Genomic DNA, 21,287 nt, shown 5'->3' on the forward strand with positions numbered 1-21,287 from the left:
GCAAATGATCACTGATAGCGATACTTATCAGACCATGATGTAGTAGGTTAGCAGAATTTGTTATAAATAGATCTATCAAGGTGGCTGTAGCAGCTGTAATGCGAGTTGGGGTAGTTATAACATTTGAAAGGCCATGCGAAAGAAGTAGATTTGACAGGTCAGTTTGTTTGCTAGTCTTTGTGAGCATGTCAATGTTGAGGTCACCTCCGAGTACTAATGTATAATTATTTTCATTAACAAACCAAAAGAATTCATCTAAATATTGAAGAAACTTGTTAATATTGCCGTGAGGAGGTCTGTACACTACAGTAAATAGAAAGTTTTCGAATTCTAAACACAGAATTTCAATGTCTTCACAGCATCGAGACCATTCATCAATATACTGATAGCCAATACTTGTTTCCACATATATGCATACACCGCCGCCTCTAGTTTCTCTATTTATATAGGCCACATTATACCCATCAATATGCACAATATCGGTGTCATCGCGGTACCAAGTTTCAGTCAACATAATGACAGAAAATTTAAATTTAAATTCATCTAGAAAATTCCACAATTCATCTTCTTTAGAACGGGCTGACTGTATGTTCATATGCAGGAAACTCAGAGTTGATAGGCGCTGATGCGCAACAATCGTGCTTAATTCAGAGGGACTAGTACATTTCAGAGCCATTTTGAAAACTTAATTCTCAGGAAAAAAAGACAGCCATTGCAATGTAGAAACAATGCCGCTGGCATAGACGAATAAGACGCTATATATGCAAGACCAACTGCTGAAGAGAAATATTAAGGGGAACCTAATTTGTATGTGGGTCACGCCCTCAACCGCAACACTGTAGCAAGCAAGAACAAATGAGTGCAACACTGATGTACTATAGACTCTAAGGTGTACAATATTGGTCAAAAGGTTAACGTTCATAAAAAGAGCCGTTTCCGACAGTAGTTTAGAGCTCACATACATAAGGACACTATCAGGCGCATTTGCTAGGTACGAAACCTCATAGATTCGGAAAATGTGCGTGGGTGTCTGAAGAATCGCTCCGTTAACTGCTTTCAAAAATCTCGAGAAAAGCAAAAAGAACCATAGGTTCCTAGATTGTTCTTGAGCCATTCTATCTGTTGGCACCATGACATAAATGGCATTGAGTATGCAATAGCGGGTAACCTAACGCACCTTGTCTATGTCAGAGTCACAGGTAACATGAAGGACAGGCGAATTTTCAGACTTCCGCATCAGGATCTTTCCCTGTGACACCCACACAAACTTCCATTCTTTTTCTCGCCTCAGTTGGCGAGCTCTACCCAATAGACGCTTGTTTTCAACGCACAGATGCTCATTGATATATACAGGATTACTCTCTGCAAAGCCCAGGGTCCCAGTGCTTAACTTAGCGGTTCGCGCAGCAGAGAGTACTCTGTCTCGTGCAGACCTAGTCGAAAACTTTATGATCACGTTCGGTTTATTTTTATCTTTAGAAGGGACACGATGTACTACATCAATGTCGTTGTCCGTAACACTTGTGCCTATACATGTGGCAATTTGTCCAAAACTTCTTCTCAGATCTTCGTTTGCAACTAACGGTAGTCCTTTAACCTCAAGGTTCATGTTCCTGCTGTATTGTTTCAGCTCAACTATTTCTCTCTTTGCTTCTTTCAGTTCTTTACTTAGTTGCTCATTTTCCCTTTTACATCGCTGATTTTCAGCCGTCACTGCAGTCAGCTCGCGACGGAACGCGTCAACATCCTTCTTGAATTGTTCGAAACCATCGTTCATAAAACCAATGGAGTCGCGAATGGCTCCAAGTTCACAGCGAATCTCTGTATTGGAGTTAGCAACACCAATGACGACATTTCTCATGTCCGTCGCAAACGCCTCAAGCTTAGCTGTCAGTTCAACCAACACTTTTGTGACTTCCTTTATAGTACCTGGCTGCTTATCAGCAAGAGACTTTGCGACATCGCGCAGGCTTCCAGAGCCGGAACCCTCCATAGCCTAAAGGTGGCACAGATATGGCATATACGACACTCTAACCAGTAGTCACAAGAAGGTAAAAGCACTACAAGACTCGTGGCAGCAACAGCGACGACAGGGGAGGAGCTATGCTACAGCACAGAATAAGAAATGAACAGGAATCAGATGAAGCGCCGGCCTCTGCAAAAATCCAGACATGTTGATTAAATGACGTGCGTACGTCGCCGCTGCCGCTGCCAGAGTGAAACCAGCTTTCCAGTGAAAACACCGCCCCCAAGACAGAAGCGACAGAAGGCCGTGGTTACAGTACAGTCAGGCAGATGGCGGGACACGCAGAACAGTCCTGGTCAGGAATCAGATGAAGCGCCGGCCTCTGCAAAAATCCAGACAAGTTGATTAAATGACGTGCGTACGTCGCCGCTGCCGCTGCCAGAGTGAAACCAGCTTTCCAGTGAAAACACCGCCCCCAAGATAGAAGCGACAGAAGGCCGTGGTTACAGTACAGTCAGGCAGATGGCGGGACACGCAGAACAGTCCTGGTCAGGAATCAGATGAAGCGCCGGCCTCTGCAAAAATCCAGACAAGTTGATTAAATGACGTGCGTACGTCGCCGCTGCCGCTGCCAGAGTGAAACCAGCTTTCCAGTGAAAACACCGCCCCCAAGACAGAAGCGACAGAAGGCCGTGGTTACAGTACAGTCAGGCAGATGGCGGGACACGCAGAACAGTCCTGGTCAGGAATCAGATGAAGCGCCGGCCTCTGCAAAAATCCAGACAAGTTGATTAAATGACGTGCGTACGTCGCCGCTGCCGCTGCCAGAGTGAAACCAGCTTTCCAGTGAAAACACCGCCCCCAAGACAGAAGCGACAGAAGGCCGTGGTTACAGTACAGTCAGGCAGATGGCGGGACACGCAGAACAGTCCTGGTCAGGAATCAGATGAAGCGCCGGCCTCTGCAAAAATCCAGACAAGTTGATTAAATGACGTGCGTACGTCGCCGCTGCCGCTGCCAGAGTGAAAGGAGCTTTCCAGTGAAAACACCGCCCCCAAGACAGAAGCGACAGAAGGCCGTGGTTACAGTACAGTCAGGCAGATGGCGGGACACGCAGAACAGTCCTGGTCAGGAATCAGATGAAGCGCCGGCCTCTGCAAAAATCCAGACAAGTTGATTAAATGACGTGCGTACGTCGCCGCTGCCGCTGCCAGAGTGAAACCAGCTTTCCAGTGAAAACACCGCCCCCAAGACAGAAGCGACAGAAGGCCGTGGTTACAGTACAGTCAGGCAGATGGCGGGACACGCAGAACAGTCCTGGTCAGGAATCAGATGAAGCGCCGGCCTCTGCAAAAATCCAGACAAGTTGATTAAATGACGTGCGTACGTCGCCGCTGCCGCTGCCAGAGTGAAACCAGCTTTCCAGTGAAAACACCGCCCCCAAGATAGAAGCGACAGAAGGCCGTGGTTACAGTACAGTCAGGCAGATGGCGGGACACGCAGAACAGTCCTGGTCAGGAATCAGATGAAGCGCCGGCCTCTGCAAAAATCCAGACAAGTTGATTAAATGACGTGCGTACGTCGCCGCTGCCGCTGCCAGAGTGAAAGGAGCTTTCCAGTGAAAACACCGCCCCCAAGACAGAAGCGACAGAAGGCCGTGGTTACAGTACAGTCAGGCAGATGGCGGGACACGCAGAACAGTCCTGGTCAGGAATCAGATGAAGCGCCGGCCTCTGCAAAAATCCAGACAAGTTGATTAAATGACGTGCGTACGTCGCCGCTGCCGCTGCCAGAGTGAAACCAGCTTTCCAGTGAAAACACCGCCCCCAAGATAGAAGCGACAGAAGGCCGTGGTTACAGTACAGTCAGGCAGATGGCGGGACACGCAGAACAGTCCTGGTCAGGAATCAGATGAAGCGCCGGCCTCTGCAAAAATCCAGACAAGTTGATTAAATGACGTGCGTACGTCGCCGCTGCCGCTGCCAGAGTGAAACCAGCTTTCCAGTGAAAACACCGCCCCCAAGACAGAAGCGACAGAAGGCCGTGGTTACAGTACAGTCAGGCAGATGGCGGGACACGCAGAACAGTCCTGGTCAGGAATCAGATGAAGCGCCGGCCTCTGCAAAAATCCAGACAAGTTGATTAAATGACGTGCGTACGTCGCCGCTGCCGCTGCCAGAGTGAAAGGAGCTTTCCAGTGAAAACACCGCCCCCAAGACAGAAGCGACAGAAGGCCGTGGTTACAGTACAGTCAGGCAGATGGCGGGACACGCAGAACAGTCCTGGTCAGGAATCAGATGAAGCGCCGGCCTCTGCAAAAATCCAGACAAGTTGATTAAATGACGTGCGTACGTCGCCGCTGCCGCTGCCAGAGTGAAACCAGCTTTCCAGTGAAAACACCGCCCCCAAGACAGAAGCGACAGAAGGCCGTGGTTACAGTACAGTCAGGCAGATGGCGGGACACGCAGAACAGTCCTGGTCAGGAATCAGATGAAGCGCCGGCCTCTGCAAAAATCCAGACAAGTTGATTAAATGACGTGCGTACGTCGCCGCTGCCGCTGCCAGAGTGAAAGGAGCTTTCCAGTGAAAACACCGCCCCCAAGACAGAAGCGACAGAAGGCCGTGGTTACAGTACAGTCAGGCAGATGGCGGGACACGCAGAACAGTCCTGGTCAGGAATCAGATGAAGCGCCGGCCTCTGCAAAAATCCAGACAAGTTGATTAAATGACGTGCGTACGTCGCCGCTGCCGCTGCCAGAGTGAAACCAGCTTTCCAGTGAAAACACCGCCCCCAAGACAGAAGTGACAGAAGGCCGTGGTTACAGTACAGTCAGGCAGATGGCGGGACACGCAGAACAGTCCTGGTCAGGAATCAGATGAAGCGCCGGCCTCTGCAAAAATCCAGACAAGTTGATTAAATGACGTGCGTACGTCGCCGCTGCCGCTGCCAGAGTGAAAGGAGCTTTCCAGTGAAAACACCGCCCCCAAGACAGAAGCGACAGAAGGCCGTGGTTACAGTACAGTCAGGCAGATGGCGGGACACGCAGAACAGTCCTGGTCAGGAATCAGATGAAGCGCCGGCCTCTGCAAAAATCCAGACAAGTTGATTAAATGACGTGCGTACGTCGCCGCTGCCGCTGCCAGAGTGAAACCAGCTTTCCAGTGAAAACACCGCCCCCAAGATAGAAGCGACAGAAGGCCGTGGTTACAGTACAGTCAGGCAGATGGCGGGACACGCAGAACAGTCCTGGTCAGGAATCAGATGAAGCGCCGGCCTCTGCAAAAATCCAGACAAGTTGATTAAATGACGTGCGTACGTCGCCGCTGCCGCTGCCAGAGCCAGAGTAGTAGTCATATGACGACTGCTCTTTATATTATAGAAGTAGCCACTGAAACTATTTGCTATGCTAGAAGAATCGGTATGGCAGGCACGTACCCAGGATTTTTTTTCGGGGGGGCCCACCACCTCCATCATCATCATCATCATCATCATCATCAGCCTGTTTTATGTCCACTGCAGGACGAAGGTCTCTCCCTGCGATCTCCAATTACCCCTGTCCTGTGCCAACCGATTCCAACTAGCGCCCGGCAATTTCCTAATTTCATCGCTCCACCTAGTGTTTTGTCGTCCTCGATTGCGTTTCCCTTCTCTTGGAACCCATTCTGTAACCCTAATGGTCCAACGGTTATCTAACCGGCGCATTACATGACCTGCCCAGCTACATTTTTTCCTCTTGATGTCAATTAGAATATCGTCTATACCCGTTCGCTCTCTGATCCAAACCGCTCTCTTTCTCTCTTAACGTTATACCTAGCAATCTTCGTTCATCGCTCTTTGCGTGGTCCTTAACTTGCTCTCAAGTCTCGGCCCCATATGCACTGGCAAAATGCACTGGGAAATGCACTGGCAAATGCATTGGCACTGGACATATTGCAGTGGCAAAATGCACTGATTGCACACCTTACTTCAATAATAATGGTAAGCTTCCTGTCAGGAGCTGGCAATGTCTGCCGTATGCGATCCAACCTATTTTTATTCTTCTGTGAATTTCCTTCTCATGATCCGGGTTCCCTGTGATTAATTGACCTAGGAAAACGTACTCCTTCACAGTCTCTAGTGGGCGACTGGCGATCCTGATCTCTTGTCCCTTTGCCCGGCTATTTATCATTATCTTCATCTTCTGCATAATAATACTCAACCCCACTCTTAAACTCTCTCTATTAAGGTCTCCAATCATTCATTGTAACTCGTCTGCATTGTTGTTGAATAGAACAATGTCATCGGCAAACCGAAGGTTGCTGAGATATTTGCCGGCGATCTTTACTTCTAAGCCTTCTCAGTTTAATAGCTTGAATTCTTCTAAGCATGCAGAAAATAGCTTTGGAGAAATTGTGTCTCCCTGTCTGACCCCTTTCTCTATAGGTATCTCCCTGCTTTTCTTGTGTAGAATTAAGGTAGCTGTAGAACCTCTGTAGATATTCTTACGCGAAGGATGAGTCACTAAGACTAAAACTATTTACAGATTATATTTACAACAACGGTTGCTGCGCTGACCGGTTAGATTCACAGCGCGAGCCATGTTCGTTCTTCCTCCTATTTTCTGGAGTGATGACGCCTACGCGCCTCGTTTAAACAAACAAATACCTCACGCATGTAGCAATATTTTCCAAGCTTTTTACGTAAGCGTTCTGTACTCCTTGATTACGTAGTGCTTCTACGATTGCTAGTATCTCTACTGAATCAAATGCCTTCTCGTAATCTATATAAGCCACATAGAGAGGCTTATTGTACTCTGCAGATTTCGCGATAACCTGATTGATGACATGGATGTGATCCATTGTAAGGTATCTCTTCGTCAAGCCAGCCTGTTCCCTTGGTTGACAAAATCCATTGTTAACCTTATTCCATTGGAGATTATTTTGGTAAATATTTTATATAATACTGGGAGCAAGCTAATGGTCCCATTATTGTTCAATTCTTTAACGTCTCCTTTTTTGTGGATTAGTATAATGTCTGCATTCTTCCAGTTTTCTGGGACCCTTGCAGTCGATAGACACTTCTTATAAAGAGTCGCCAGTTTTCCAAGCATTTTGTCTCCTCCATCTTTGACTAAATCGACTGTTATTCCACCTTCTCCTCCCGCTCTTCATCGTTTCATGTCTTGCAGGGCCCTTCTGACCTCATCGCTAGTTATAGGAGAGTTTCTGTATCTTGTTAATTACTGTTTCTAAGTGAACTATCGTGTCTCCTCTGGGTACTGTATACAGGTCAGCTTAGAATTTTTCCGCTGCTTTTACTATATCTTCGATATTGCTTATGATATTATCCTTCTTATCTTTAGTGCATACATCATGGTTTGTCCTATGCCAGGTTTCTTTTTTACTGATTTCAGGCTGCGTTCATTGTTTACGGCTTCTTCAGTCTTTCTCATGTTATAGTTTCGAATATCAGTTATTTTCGCCTTGTTGATCAGTTTTGACAGTTCCGCGAATTGCGTAACGCTGTGAGGCCGCCAGTCCCATACAACCGCGTAGAGCGCAGGACTCTGCGATTCTAGACGTACTGCGCTCGCTGCGAAAGGTTAGAAAAACACCCACATAAGCACAGCAGAGAAGTGGCTACGTGAGGCAGTTCGACCGGTAACTGTAGAAGCGTCATTCAAAACAAGTAATTGTTCTCCACTCCCGGCGGGGTTTTCTCTACTCCCTTTTTAAATAAAAAGATGTTGATCCATAAATATTTTCATAAACAACGGTTAACTTTTTTTTATTATTCGCTTTTGCTTGCAGTTTGGTTGTTGCCTTGGCTCTCTCCCTTAGTAGATCGCTTAATTTCTCAACTCCGTGCGATTTTTGTTTCCAGTTGCCAATTTTGCACGAAAAGTGCAATACAGTTAGGGAAAAATAGACGAGGTAACGGGCGACAGTCATCTTGCTTTTGGGTTTGAGAGTTATTGCAGGGGTTCATGATTGACGCACTTTCACATTATTTTATTTCCCACCTTATCTAACCCATATCACGTGTATATGGTTCCGGGCATCTGCCAGCGTCGCGGCGAGCCGTAACTCAAGGAAATAATGAAGCAAAGGGATAAGTTAAGTGGAATTGGCGTTTTCTCCGGCCGCAACTCGTTCCATGAGAGTACAGACCAGCTGAGTAAGAGCCGTATCCCTCTCCTGGTCCCAGGATCAGCCTAAACAAAGAAGGTTGAACTAACAAAAGCAACAGCTATGCGCATGACGGTTGAATAGTTGGTGACAACTGAACGCATCTCGAGTTAATCGCGCGGGTGCGGAATATATGAGAAAACTGTCCTTCACATTACAACAGATGCCGATAACTACCGCCATCTAAAAGGAGTGAAAAAGGCAGCATAATGCTGACCGATGAACAGCTGCGAAGTCTCAACATTGATCTGGCGGCGCTTTAGAAATGTGTGAGGAGTGGTGGCGTGGGCGGGGAGGGGGGGGGGGGGGGGTATGACACTTGATTTCGGGGGGGGCCCGGGCCCCCCGGGCCCCCCCCTGGGTACGTGCCTGCAGTATGGGTTTTATTGGTGTAGGTTTTTTTATCAGTAGTATTACCGAAATTAGGTACGTTCATGAATGCATTAAGAAGTCGCCATTATTTTTGGGGATTGTTCTTGTGTTATGTAAATTCATTGTCGTAATTTTATCGTTTAGAGGTCTTGAGCAAGTTATTCAGAATGTTACAATAATTTTTATAGCGTGGCGATAAACGTACATTAAAAGGTTTCTTTTAGTCTTTTTGTACAGATTTTCTTTTTTTCTCATACTAGTCAGTAAACCTCTCGTTACTCATAGGTGAGCACAGATTCTGCCAGAGCCTGCAATTGCAAGTGCGATGAACCGGAAATGAGCACAATGGTGTCGTCAGCGTAAGCCCGGACATGAACCCCATTTGGAAGTGGGAGGTCGAGCAAAGAATCAGTGACCAAATTCCATAACAATCGGTGATCCCTGGGGACTGCTAGTGGATAGACGCGCCGATGTGTCTCCCGCAATAGCCCAGAATACCAACCGGCAGTGCGTCAGGAATGACTGCAGTAGGTGGCAAACTTTCGCAGGGCAGCGGTGCTGACGTAGGAAAAAGAGGACGGAATCGCGACAGCGTGGAAAGCACCAGTGAAATCGAGGGAAGTAGGCGTCAGCAAACTGAGGCGTTGTTTAAGTGCGTACAGGGGCACTCCGCGCATGCGTGAATCCGAATTTATGGGCGTGAATGCGGTTGTGTGATTTAAAAATAATAATAAAGCAGGGAATTCACTAGGCGTTCCAACACCTTAGCCAAAACAGAGTTCATTACTATGGGTCGGTAGGCAGAAGGTAGGTGAGGGGGACGGCCGGGTTTTGGAATGAAAATGATATGACCTTCTTTCCAGACAGGCAGAAAGTGGCCCATTCGGAAGGCGGCACTAAAGATGGCAAAAAATAAATGGGGGCGCAGATGATAAAATTTTCGCATGAACATGGCGGTGAGCCCGTACGACCCTGACGCTGACTGCGAGTTCCCCCGATACACCGCGCGCCGAATTTCCGCCTCTTTTAAGGGTTAGTCGTCCTGTACCGCAGGATAGGGCACCTCACTACAGCGCGAATGCGGCGATGGTATTCGCTATTGGCTGCAGGGTCATCCGCGGCTACGTGTTCCCGCAATAAACGGACTTTTGCCGAGTCCAAAACGGAGGCGTTGTTAGTGCCATCGGAGCCTTCGACCGGGGGAACATTTAAAGCGGATGGAAGCATCTCAAATGCCACCTTGAAAGGTGTTCCAAATATTTTTCTTGCCATGAGGTCCTGAGACATTGCCCGATCGGCTGCTGTTTTCGCCTGTCTGATGTAGCACTTATAAGGAGGGAAAGCGGTGGCACACTGTTCCCGAAACGTCTCGTGCATGGCGGGATTACGCGCGCGCTGGTATGACCGTCGCATTGCGCCCACTGTGACACGCTCGTTCAGCAAGGCGACACCACGACTTCGCCCCCTCGCCACGAGGCCTAACCCTGCGAAGGGTGCGCTTGCGGAATGTGTTATAGAAAGCATGAAAACCCTCCAACGAAGTGTCAAGCAAAACTGGCGACGAAAAGCCACAACGGGAGACGCCCTGGAACCAGCGATGGTCCCGAAGGGACTCGAGCATTTGCGCACGCACGAAATTCGTGAGACGAGGTAATGGTGCCGCCGTGGCATCTAAAAGGGTGAACTCAAAGTACTCATTGTCCGAAAGCGCCTTCTCCTCAGAGACCGACCAACTGTAACCCCTCTCCGTTAGGGGAATGGACGCGAGCGACACGTCGACCCATGATCGCGCATATGGTGTTTCGAATGTCGGGAGAGAGTCGGATTGATTTAAGATGTGCGATCCGTTGGCACACGCAAATTGCACAAGTTGAGCACCTCGCACATCGCTAGCCTCGGGCCCCCAGAGTGCATGTTTCGCATTGATGTCGCCGCATAAAGCGAAGGTTCGTGTTAAGTGTTGTGAGAAGACTTGTGCGAGTTCATCCAAGCGGACGATGATGACCAAGCGGACGATGAGGCGGGGCGTAAGCGGCCACTATCACTAACGCCCGCCCTCCACGTTCGCAGCTGATTCTTGCAATCAGCTGCGAGCATGCCGCATAAAGCGAAGGTTCGTGTTAAGTGTTGTTCGAAGACTTGTGCGAGTTCATCCAAGTGGACAATGATGACCAAGCTGACGATGAGGCGGGGCGTAAACGGCCACTATCACTAACGCCTGCCCTGCACGCTCGCAGCTGATTGCAACAATCAGCGGAGACACATAGAGGGGGAAAAGGTCGAAGTCCGGAGCCCGTGCCAGCACTACCACGTGAGGCTGTTCCGAAGCATGAAAGGAGGCGATAGATTGGGGAAAATTGGTATTTTATCATCTCGCGTGAACGGATCCGACGCCAACGCGAAACTGAAGATGCCTGCAATCATACGCTGCTCGATCAACTTGGATACATCGCGAGTGTCAGCGACATTCTCCTGTGGGAGTTTGGCGTTTCGCTAGCCATTTCTGATGTCATTGAGCCCGGCCGTTAAATTTTCACCGGAATCTTGCAGGCATAGAATTTCTAAATAAGGACCCTAGAGGGAAATGTGGCGCTAGTGTCTACGGGGGCTTTCATGAGCCTTGCCGCAACCTGCATGGGAATGATGGGAAGTACAGGCTTCGCATTGACTACGATCTTTAGACCAGCGGCGTTTGCTTGCGGCGCAGTAAACAGAGCTATACTCAAATTATCGCGTAAAATGTCATTTTATTTCTGTAGGAAACACTGACGTCTAACGTGACCTTAACGGATTTCATAGCGGAAGTTAAGTATAATGAACAGGGCAGAGGACTCGCTACTCTCATTAATCGGAGGTTGGCGTATATTCGACATCATCTTCGCATGGCGGATTGCAACGTTGAATATATTATGGTGGAGGTACTTTTAGGTCGGCAAAGGTCATGTCAGAGGAGCATTTACCTGCTTAACCTGTACAGTAGCCCCCGGGACACGAAGCAGAGTTTCAAATCTCTCTTGACCAAGGCAACCAATCTGGCTAAGGATGCACCGTTGCATATTGGAGGGGACTTCGATGCACCATATCATGTGTGGAAGTATGTTTATAGCACTATTAAGGGGGAGAGGCTATGGCAGCAGGTACTAGACTTGAATTTACCCATGATTACAGACTCTTCGTATCCCACCAGATGTGGCACGTCGACATGTAGAGATTCGACACCTGATCTCACTTTTGTTCGGGGGTTGGCGGATTCGTCGTGGTCCAATTCTAATATAGATTTTGGTAGCAATAATTACATACTTATGATTACTTTGGTAGTGGCTAATAAAAAGGAGCGCACATTCAGAATGGTTGACTGGGATGCATTTAGGGAACGAAGAGCGCAGAGAATCGAACATGAGGGAAATGAGTTGACCTTGGAACAGTGGACTAGTCAGCTTAAAAGTGATGTTGAGGCGTTCACCAAAGAGGTTCAGAACGATATTGACACGGAACACATGGATAGTCGCCTGGCGCATTTGTTGGAAGCGAAGCAGTCGATGTTAGCGAGATGGAAGGGTCAGAGATTGAATAGAAGGCTTAGAAAGCGTATAGCAGTGGCTAATAAGGAAATTGAAGAGCGTTGTCGGGTACTGTGCAAGCAGCAATGGAAATGAAGTATGCAATTCTATTGATGGTCGCATTAAGAGGGGAGGCGCCTGGAGATTGCTCAGACATTTACTAGATGAGACAAGCACTAAATCTAATAAGAGGACTGTGATAGGTAAGCTGGTCCATCAGGCGTGTTGGGACTCCACGAAGCAGGAGTTGCTGAAGGATTTGGCTGAGAGATACCTTCCGTTGGAGACCGGGCACGATACACCTGATGTGATTTTGTAATATAGTGGGGACGAAAATGCAGCTATGGATGAGGAATTTACTGAGAGTGATATAAGGATGGCGCTGCAGAATCTTAATGGTCAATCGGCATCAGGGCCGGATGGCATTACGAATAAAATGTTACGGAATTTAGACGACGGGTCAGTGAGTTCCTTACGCGGGAGATCAATTGCCGATGGAAGCAAGGCTCTTTCCCGGAAGAGTGGGAACTTGCAACTACTGTTCTGATACCCAAACCAGGGAAGGCCATAGGGCTTGCAAATGTCAGACCCATTTCCCTGACATCGTGTTCGGGGAAAGTCGCTGAGCATGCCATTTTAAATAGGCTAACGCGTTGTGTTGAGGGCAATGGTGTCTTTCTGCACTCGATGATGGGATTTCGGCCCGGCCTCTCGACTCAGGATGCTATTATCAGGATTAAGCATCAGCTCCTTGACCGGCGGACAAGGGATACTAAGACACTAATTTTACTTGATGTGAAAAAAGCTTTCGATAAAATCCGGCATTCTTTCATTCTACGGGTGCTATCGGACTTGAACATGGGGCAGCGGCTTTTCCATTTTATCAAGGCTTTGCTCATGAATAGAAGGACATGTCTCAGGTTTCGGGAGTTAAAGTGCAGGAAATAATGCATGGGAAAGCAGGGGTGCTTGAAAATCGGATGTTCAGATTTTATGGCATTGTTTGGGAGGAGTCTTTGCTGCGAAATGTACGTAAAGGTGAATTTATCTGTAATGCCGCTCATTCACCACTTACGCACGTTTCGCCTCTACACGCAATACTCCTGTTAGGTCAATATACCGAAATGATACATGCTTGTAATTTTCTTTCTTTCATATGATGGCATCCGGTGGAGCATCGTACGGCAACGACTGCTGCTTACCTGGTGCCACAACTTTGGATGAATGCACAAGAAGCCCGGAATGAGCATTTATATAGAGCAAAATAAACATTTCATCATTTCCGAAGACGTCTTTCGTTTTCTTTATGAAATTGCACCTGAGTGATTCGGCGCAGTGTTGTAAAGGTCAATCGCAATCATTTCTACTTAATAATGAAACGATTCCACGCCAAGGCCACGCGTGGTTCAGCAGAAGCGAAAAAAAAATTGGAGGCTTATCAAGGTTAAGCCCAGTGGATGCTTCGCATCCACTGGGCTTAACCTTAGCGTATCTTCAGCGTTTGGAGGCATCTTGACCGCATACACGCCCGGCGCAAAGACGCTGGCGCGGTTGCGGGCACAGAGACTGACGCGCCGGCGGGCGCGCGCCGCTTCATCCCTGGCGTGACGTCACATAACACGTGATGCAGCGATGGTGGCGCCGCCGCCGCGTCGCGCGCGACGGCGCGAACCGAAGCGTGGAGGCCTCCGCCGGGCGACGTCCGACGGCGCGATATGAGGCCCCATCTGCAGCCGGTGTGACGTCATTACGTGACGTCACATCATGTGATCTCACTTCAGGGTCAATGGTGGCCACCGCCAGCAGGCGACCGACAGCGCGATATGAGGCCCCATCTGCAGCCTGTGTGACGTCATCACGCGACGTCATGTCACGTGACCCCTCTTCAGGGTCGATGGTGGCCACCGCTGGGCGTCGCGCGAAGGCCCGAAACCTACGTTAATATGCTTTGCATAAAATGAAGGCCGCGCCGAGCAGCGGAGCCGGTGCGGCGTGTACCAACTGGTGTTCAAAACGCGCGCGATCAAAACCGAAACCGGAAGGAGTCAACAACATCCGCTTGGTGTGCTACAGTCAATTCAGCCGCTGGGCTCCATGGGAGTGTCCGCTCTTCTTGAAATTTCTTTCTCTATGGGTCAAGCGTGTTGGCTTTTATACATCAGTCGTGGAATGTTCCAGAGTAATCACTGGGACCCACCTGCCTTCCACAAAGTTCAACATTATTCGTGTCGCGCGCACATGCAATCAGATTACACAAGGTTCGGTGACAGACAGCGGATGGAAGCATCGATAACCTTCCAGAAACTTCCAATACGTGCAGGCGCGCCCAGCGCTGTACGATAACATTTGTTAGGCGGAGTAACGTGGTCGCCTGATAAAGATAGGCAAGTACGCGTGTCAATACCCCCTCTTAAAAAGCATCGACCTGATGCTGCAAACGAAAGTAATAAAGAAAAACACCCATAGCAAACAGAACAAAATGAGGAAGTTCGTCAGCGTCCGTAAAATGGTTTAAGACGCACCACGTGGACGAGTTCAGATCGTGCGCGGCGCCCCTGTGAATGCGAAATGCCGTCTGGCACGACCTCATATTCCAGTGCGCCAATACGTCGGATGACCTTGTAGGGTCCGAAATAGCGTCGCAGTAGTTTCTCACTCAGTCCTCGTCGGCGTATCGAGGTCCATACCCAAACACGGTCGCCGGGCTGGTACGCGACGAAGCGTCGTCGGAGGTTGTAGTGTCGACTGTCAGTACGCTGCTGGTTCTTAATCCGTAGGCGGGCGAGCTGTCGGGCTTCCTCGGCGCGCTGGAGACAGGTAGCGACGTCAAGATTCTCCTCGTCAGTGACGTGCGGCAGCATGGCGTCGAGCGTCGTCGTCGGGTTCCTGCCGTAAACCAACTTGAACGGCGTGTTCTGTGTTGTTTCGTGCACCGCCATGTTGCAAGTGAAAGTTACATACGGCAGGACCGCGTCCCAGGTCTTGTGCTCGACGTCGACGTACATTGCTAGCAGGTCGGCGAGGGTTTTCTCCAGGCGCTCCGTGAGACCATTCATCTGCGGGTGGTAGGCAGTTGTCTCTCCTGTGGCTTGCCTGGCTGTGTCGCAGAATGGCTTGGGTGAGCTCCGCTGTAAAGGCCGTTCCTCTGTCGGTGATGAGGACTTCTGGGCCGCCATGTCGCAGCACGATGTTCACGACAAAGAATTTTGCCACTTCGGCTGCGCTGCCTTTCGGCAGTGCGTTCGTTTCAGCGAATTAAATTGCTCACTTACTAAGGTAGCAGCGGAATCAAATGCTTCCATATTGCAGACAATCAGGTAATCGTCAACGTAACGAAATATCTTGATAACGCAATCACCTGAGGTTATCCTAAGCAGCTGTCAACCTTACTCAGGTAAATATTGCTATGCTAGGTAAATATCGCTCAGGTAAATATCGCTAAGAATAGGGACAACTTTTGAGCCAATACAAATGCCTGATTTCTGCAGAAACGCGCCATTTCTCCACCCAATCAGCGTCGACTTTAAGTACATTTAAAGAATTTCTAGAAAAGCTCCCGTGAAAACACCGAATCTGTCAATAAAAGCAACTTGTCATGCGGCAAGGATTAATACAGGTCTTCGACATCCATACCAAAAGCTGTACAATTACCAAAATTTTCGTCTCTAAAATATTGAACTAGTTCCGGAGAATTACACAAGCAGAAGGGGTCTGAAAAAACTAGTGAAGCTAAGCAGTTCTGTAGGTAACTAGCGGCACAGACCTGCCACGTCCCTTTCTCTGACACTATAGCACGAAAAGGAATTTATTGCTTATGGGTCTTCGCCGAGAAAAATAGTTCTAAGGTGAAGGATTTTGCTTGCGTGACATTAGAGACAACCCTATCAAGATGATGTCTTGACAGGACGTCAACCGCACGTTGGTTAACTGTCGAGGGTTTGAGTTTTACTAGCTGTAAATTTTTTTCTATGGCTGAAATCGCTTTTCCTGAGAACATGTCATGTGGTATGTCAAACATGTCATGTGGTATGTGGCAAATATGTTACCATAAATAATAATGACTCGGACCAACTCGAAGTTTATTCAGGGGTACCACATTATTATTATTATTTCTCACATAAGTTAACGACAACGCTGATTGTGCAGAAAATGGAGTAAAATTGCGGCTCTTCGCCGATGACTTGGTAATTTATACAAGCGAGCAAGGAATCGAGAACCAGCTTAGACTAAATACTACACTAAGCAATATAGCCCGCTGGTGTGACATGTGGGGAATGGAAATTAATCTTAAGCAAACACAGTATATGACCATAACTCATAGAAAGCCGATCTTTAGGTTCAATTATACATTAATGGGCAACGATTTAATAGAAACTGACACAGTAAAATATTTGGGCATAACCTTTACAAGCGCGTTAAAATGGAATAGCCATATCGATAACACATGCACGAAGGCCTTCCAAACACTCGGTTTCTTGCGAAGAAAATTAACTGCAGCACCAACCTATGTGAAACTAACAGCATATGAAACTTTAGTAAGGCCAATTCTTGAGTATGGCAGCGTAGTGTGGAACCCGCACCAGAAAGGACTCTTACAGAAATTAGAAAGTATTCAAAATAAAGCGTTGCGATTTACATACCATAAGTATTTTTGACACGAAGCGTAAGTGCTCTTAGAAGCCAGGTAGCACTGCCTACCCTTGTTTGTCGGCGTCGTGTGGCTGTCATGAAATTTCTTTTTATGCCATGTAATGACAACATTAATATAGATAAGCGAGATTACGTGCAACCACCCCACCGACACTCCCATAGAACCTGTCATAATAAACACATCAGTAAGTATCCTACACAGTGCGACACGTTTAGATATTCATATTTCCCATGGGCAATTGAAATCTGGAATTCGGTTCCAAAGGAAATTGTAGAATCAGATTCTGTGGGTGGCTTTGTCGCAAAATTGGAGCCATATTTTGGCTGTTCATGAAAGTATTTGAGTGCGTAGTTCAAAGGTAATGCGTTGGTTGAGTGATTGGAAACTAGTGCACGTGTGATTGCATACTGCCTTATGATTTCAAATGTAAATATTGCAATATGCTGAATAGTGGTGTTTTATAGATCCAGGATAACTAAAAGAATGTTATACGACAAATACTGCAATTGTTTTGAGCAGCTTTTGTTATTCCTTGATTCATGAGAAACAAAGAAAGTGTCTTGTGTTGAATACCAGTGTTGTTGTATGGCAGTTTTTTTCCTTTATATATTTTTTGTTCTTTGTTTTTTCCTGTTTTTCCCATGCTCATGTGTATATTCTACAATCCACTTCCTGTTCGGGCCTGTGCATAGGCCTACAATATTGTTAAATAATAATAATAAATAATTACGAAATAACCTTCCTTGTCAGATATTACTGGTCTAAGTTTATGCTGCACGACTTAATTAACTAATGGTCGCACAGGGTCAGACGTGCTAAAATGAGAATTAGATTAATTAGATTAGACGTGTTAAATGGGGATACAGCGCGAGCATTCTTTTTCCGGGACGAACCTGGTTATGCAGCGCGGTATGCTCAAAACGTCAACGGGTTTTATGTTAGGCTTAAAACAATGCTTAGAACCTAAAGCAAGGGTTTTTCTATGGGCATCACTCACGATGGCGTCTCCAAGAACCAGTACATTATTTGACGGTGAATTATTAGAAAGGTGTTTCCCCTTACTTTGTTGAAGCTCGTGAAGTTTCATCCTCAGGAAGTCTGCGTCTTGCTCGGCTAACCTGTTCCAATCGGCATAAAGGCGGTTCCAATGACGAGCGTCTCCCAGGGCTGCACAACGGACCTTTAAACACTCCTGGTAGAACCTAACTTGGCTCCACGATTCAGCGGAAAGAATAGCTCCAATCCTCCTGGCATGTCCAGTTGATGGTTGAAGGAAGCCGCACATCATTTGAACTTCCAATGGGACTCCACGATTACGAGTAAACCACGACATGGTTCTAGCGCGCAACATACATATCGCACTTAAGCAAGCTAACGAAGCAGGATTGTGCAGATAAGTAGCGGAAGATGTAAAACGGCTCAGAATACTAGAAATGAAGCTTAGAACGGCAGAAAGCTGAGTTAGTTGGTAAGGATTCATGATGCAAAAACGTTGTCTACTTCTCTTTTCTTGTGTCCTGTCTGCACGCCTCACCTTTTTGCATAATGAATCCCTACCAACTAGCTCAGGTTTCTGTCATTCCGATATCGTTTTCGTCGGTGAACTTTTCTTCCTTTCGAATTTATTCTGTTTTTAAACATTAACATTATCCCGGCCATGGAGACCGCATTTCAATAGGGGCGAAATGCCAAAACACACTTGTACTAAAATTTAGGTGCACATTAAATAACCCCACGTGGTCCAAATTATATAGTCTCTCACTACGGCGTGCCACATAATCAGATTGTGGTTCTGGCTCATAAACACCCATTACATTTAACCTTTAGTTTCTTGATAGTCTGAGGCGAAATGAGAACGTAGGAGAGAGCTTGTGCGGGCATAGAACGCGCGTATAACACAGGCTTCCGAGGGCAAGGGTAATGTGGCTTCGCGGCATTGCTGTCTCCTTTCACGTAACACTTGACATGCCAGAGCGGCAACAGGCGTTCGCCCGCTCTGCTCCGTCGAGGTGCGCACGTGACGTGGTGCCACAGCCAATGGGAATTAAAGCACCGTTCCTCTGCTAAACGCGCCGTCTTTCTTGCTCGATGGCCCATATGATGCTTTGGCATCAAAAGTAGATTTTTTTTATCACAGAGGTAGCTTATGGAAGGGTTATTAGCACATATGTCACACCACGGTTTTGGTTTCTCTTGCAAGGCTGTGGACACTGACGAGAGCAAAACAGCAAATATTGCCCTAACTCCATTTCGAATTTACCAGCTCACTTTCGACACCTGTGCTTCTTGTTGATTATTGCGATAACAATCACATTGACAATCCAGGGAAATTTTCGCTGTTGCCGCCATCATAACCGCCGTGATGTTCGGTATAAAGTCCAAGTGCGATAACACATAGCATGCCGCACACATTAAGTGGGAGATAAAGGCTTGCCAAGGTGAGCGGAGATGGATGGTGGCTTCATGCGGCGGTGTCTCCCCGCGCACGCGATAGCCGCGATAGCCCCCTTCACGCGATAGCCCCCTTCCGTCTTCTCACGTACGCAAGGGGGCTATCGGGGAGGTGTGTGCGCACTAGGAGGGCGGGAAGGTTCCGCAGCCGGAGAGTGGCCGCACGTGCCCTATCTTAATTACGGTGGGGTCGAAGGTTAGCCGAACCCAAGATAGGCGCACCTGGTGGTTCGTGTTCAAGCAAGAGGCAGTCCGAAAAAGAATTCGCTCGCCACTGGTGCCACTCTTCCTCACGCAAGCGTTTTGACAGCGAGTGTCTGGGGTCACCGATTGACATGTGCGCATGTTTGCCTTTGCGCGTGTGACAACGTGCTTAGTAATTTAGTTAGTGAGCGAATGTTTGCAGCAGGCTATAAATGTGATGAAACTACTAACCTTACTGCGCAGCTGTCTCATAATTTGCTGTTGCAATCAAAGCTGCACCTTTTGGTTGAAACTGCAACTTTCCTTGGTTGTTTGAGTATGGGTATTTCGTTTCACTTTCTCTAATAAAATAAAGCGTTTTTAGCTACCCCTCTCATGGCCGTGGCTGCTGCTGCTCTATTGCCGAGTAGGCAAGAAAGCACGAACGTGCGAAACCAAGTTGGGGCGAGAGCTTGTGCCCGCGCGGCACCTTCCATTCGGCTGCGAAATCAGGAATTAGGCAGAAAGAGTAATGACCAACCTTGACGCAGATTTTTTCCGTCATACTCATCACATGAGCATCCGTCCTCGCCGTTCTTCCGTCGACAAACTTTGTCCTTATCTGCTTGCGCTGCACGTATACTTACGATAAAAAAAACGCATTTGTATCTAGTTAGGCGAAACAACCTCTGCACTATGCCATGGCATTTTGCTGCTTATTCACTGGTTCAATTCATGAAGGCCATATTCGAATGGGGTTCGGAAGGCAAAGGCGTTTGTGTGTACACCTTGGAAAGGCGTTGATGAGGCGGTTTCAATTATCCCAGAGCTCCGCACTGTCTCTCGAAGTCAACTGCCATCTCGCATGGCCTTCGAGATTGGTATGTATATCTTACGGATTATGGTTATGGCTTTGTTATGCATACATTACGTCTAAAGAGCAAATTTAATTTGGCTTTCTGAAGCGACGCTGATATCTGGCCGACAGGGACACCAGGTTTCAAGCGTATAATTTCCTCGTGCATCCTTCCCTGGAATGTGCATCAATGATTTGGCATCCCTACCCGATCATCCTTACCAAGCTACTCAAAGCCATCCAGAAAAAAGCAGAGCGATTCACATTGTTATCCTACTAGTCATTCCAAAGCGTCGTCTCAGAAGGAAACGCTGAACATTCCATCCGTCACAATGCGTAGGAAATTCGCAAGATTATCTTCCTTTTCACACACTGTTCACAGCAACGTATGATTTCCCAGGTCGCATATTTTACTACCACTTCATGCTTTACGTCCCATCGATCATGCCTACAAAGTTAACACTATCCCTGTCCGGACGCAAAAGTACTAGAATTCTCCTTTAACCTTATCAATAAAAGAATGCAATGCCTTACCCTCCAGAATTGCCACGATACCGCACTTTTCCTTATTTCATTCAACAGTTCTAAGGTAATTAGAATCCTACCACTTAATGCGGCCACATGCTGCTATTAGTGAACTCACTGCGCGTTCTACAAATATATATGCAATGTCGGTCCTATACACGACGCCCACTCTGTACTCACGTTGTGCATTGTGCTGCAGTCGTTGAGGGGCACAGGGAGCGTGTAAAGCCGCGAGCCGTCTCCCCGGATGCGGCAGTTGTCGCGCTTGTCGCCAGCGTGCACCACGCCCCGGAAGGGCTGCGTGAAGTTGATGCGCACCAAGAACCGCTCCGGCTCACACGTCAGCACCACTGCAGAAACACTCATGGCGTCACAAGCGGGTGGAGTCTGCCGGTACACGCACGAATCTTCTATGTGGTCGACCATGGCGAATTTTTATAAGAACATTCGACCACATCTCTACCAAGGCAAGTGTACAACCGGAATGTTTATGCTGAAAATTAACCATCTCTGCGGTTTCTGTTTAAACACAGTCAAAAGTTTTGGACGCGGACC

General features: G+C 47.7%; 1 protein-coding gene across 1 annotated transcript in view; it reads right to left on the reverse strand.

Moving 5' to 3' along the window:
- LOC135900794 (uncharacterized) overlaps nucleotides 1-21,287 on the reverse strand; it is a 335,347-nt gene that overhangs the window by 46,657 nt on the left and 267,403 nt on the right. Inside the window, exon 4 of the mRNA XM_065430375.2 lies at nucleotides 20,913-21,082. Within this exon, the coding sequence (XP_065286447.1) occupies nucleotides 20,913-21,082 (170 nt within the window). The remainder of the gene's footprint in view (nucleotides 1-20,912; nucleotides 21,083-21,287) is intronic.

This window comes from Dermacentor albipictus, unplaced genomic scaffold (genome assembly GCF_038994185.2).
Source record: "Dermacentor albipictus isolate Rhodes 1998 colony unplaced genomic scaffold, USDA_Dalb.pri_finalv2 scaffold_53, whole genome shotgun sequence".
In the NCBI taxonomy this organism is placed as follows: Eukaryota; Metazoa; Arthropoda; class Arachnida; order Ixodida; family Ixodidae; genus Dermacentor; species Dermacentor albipictus.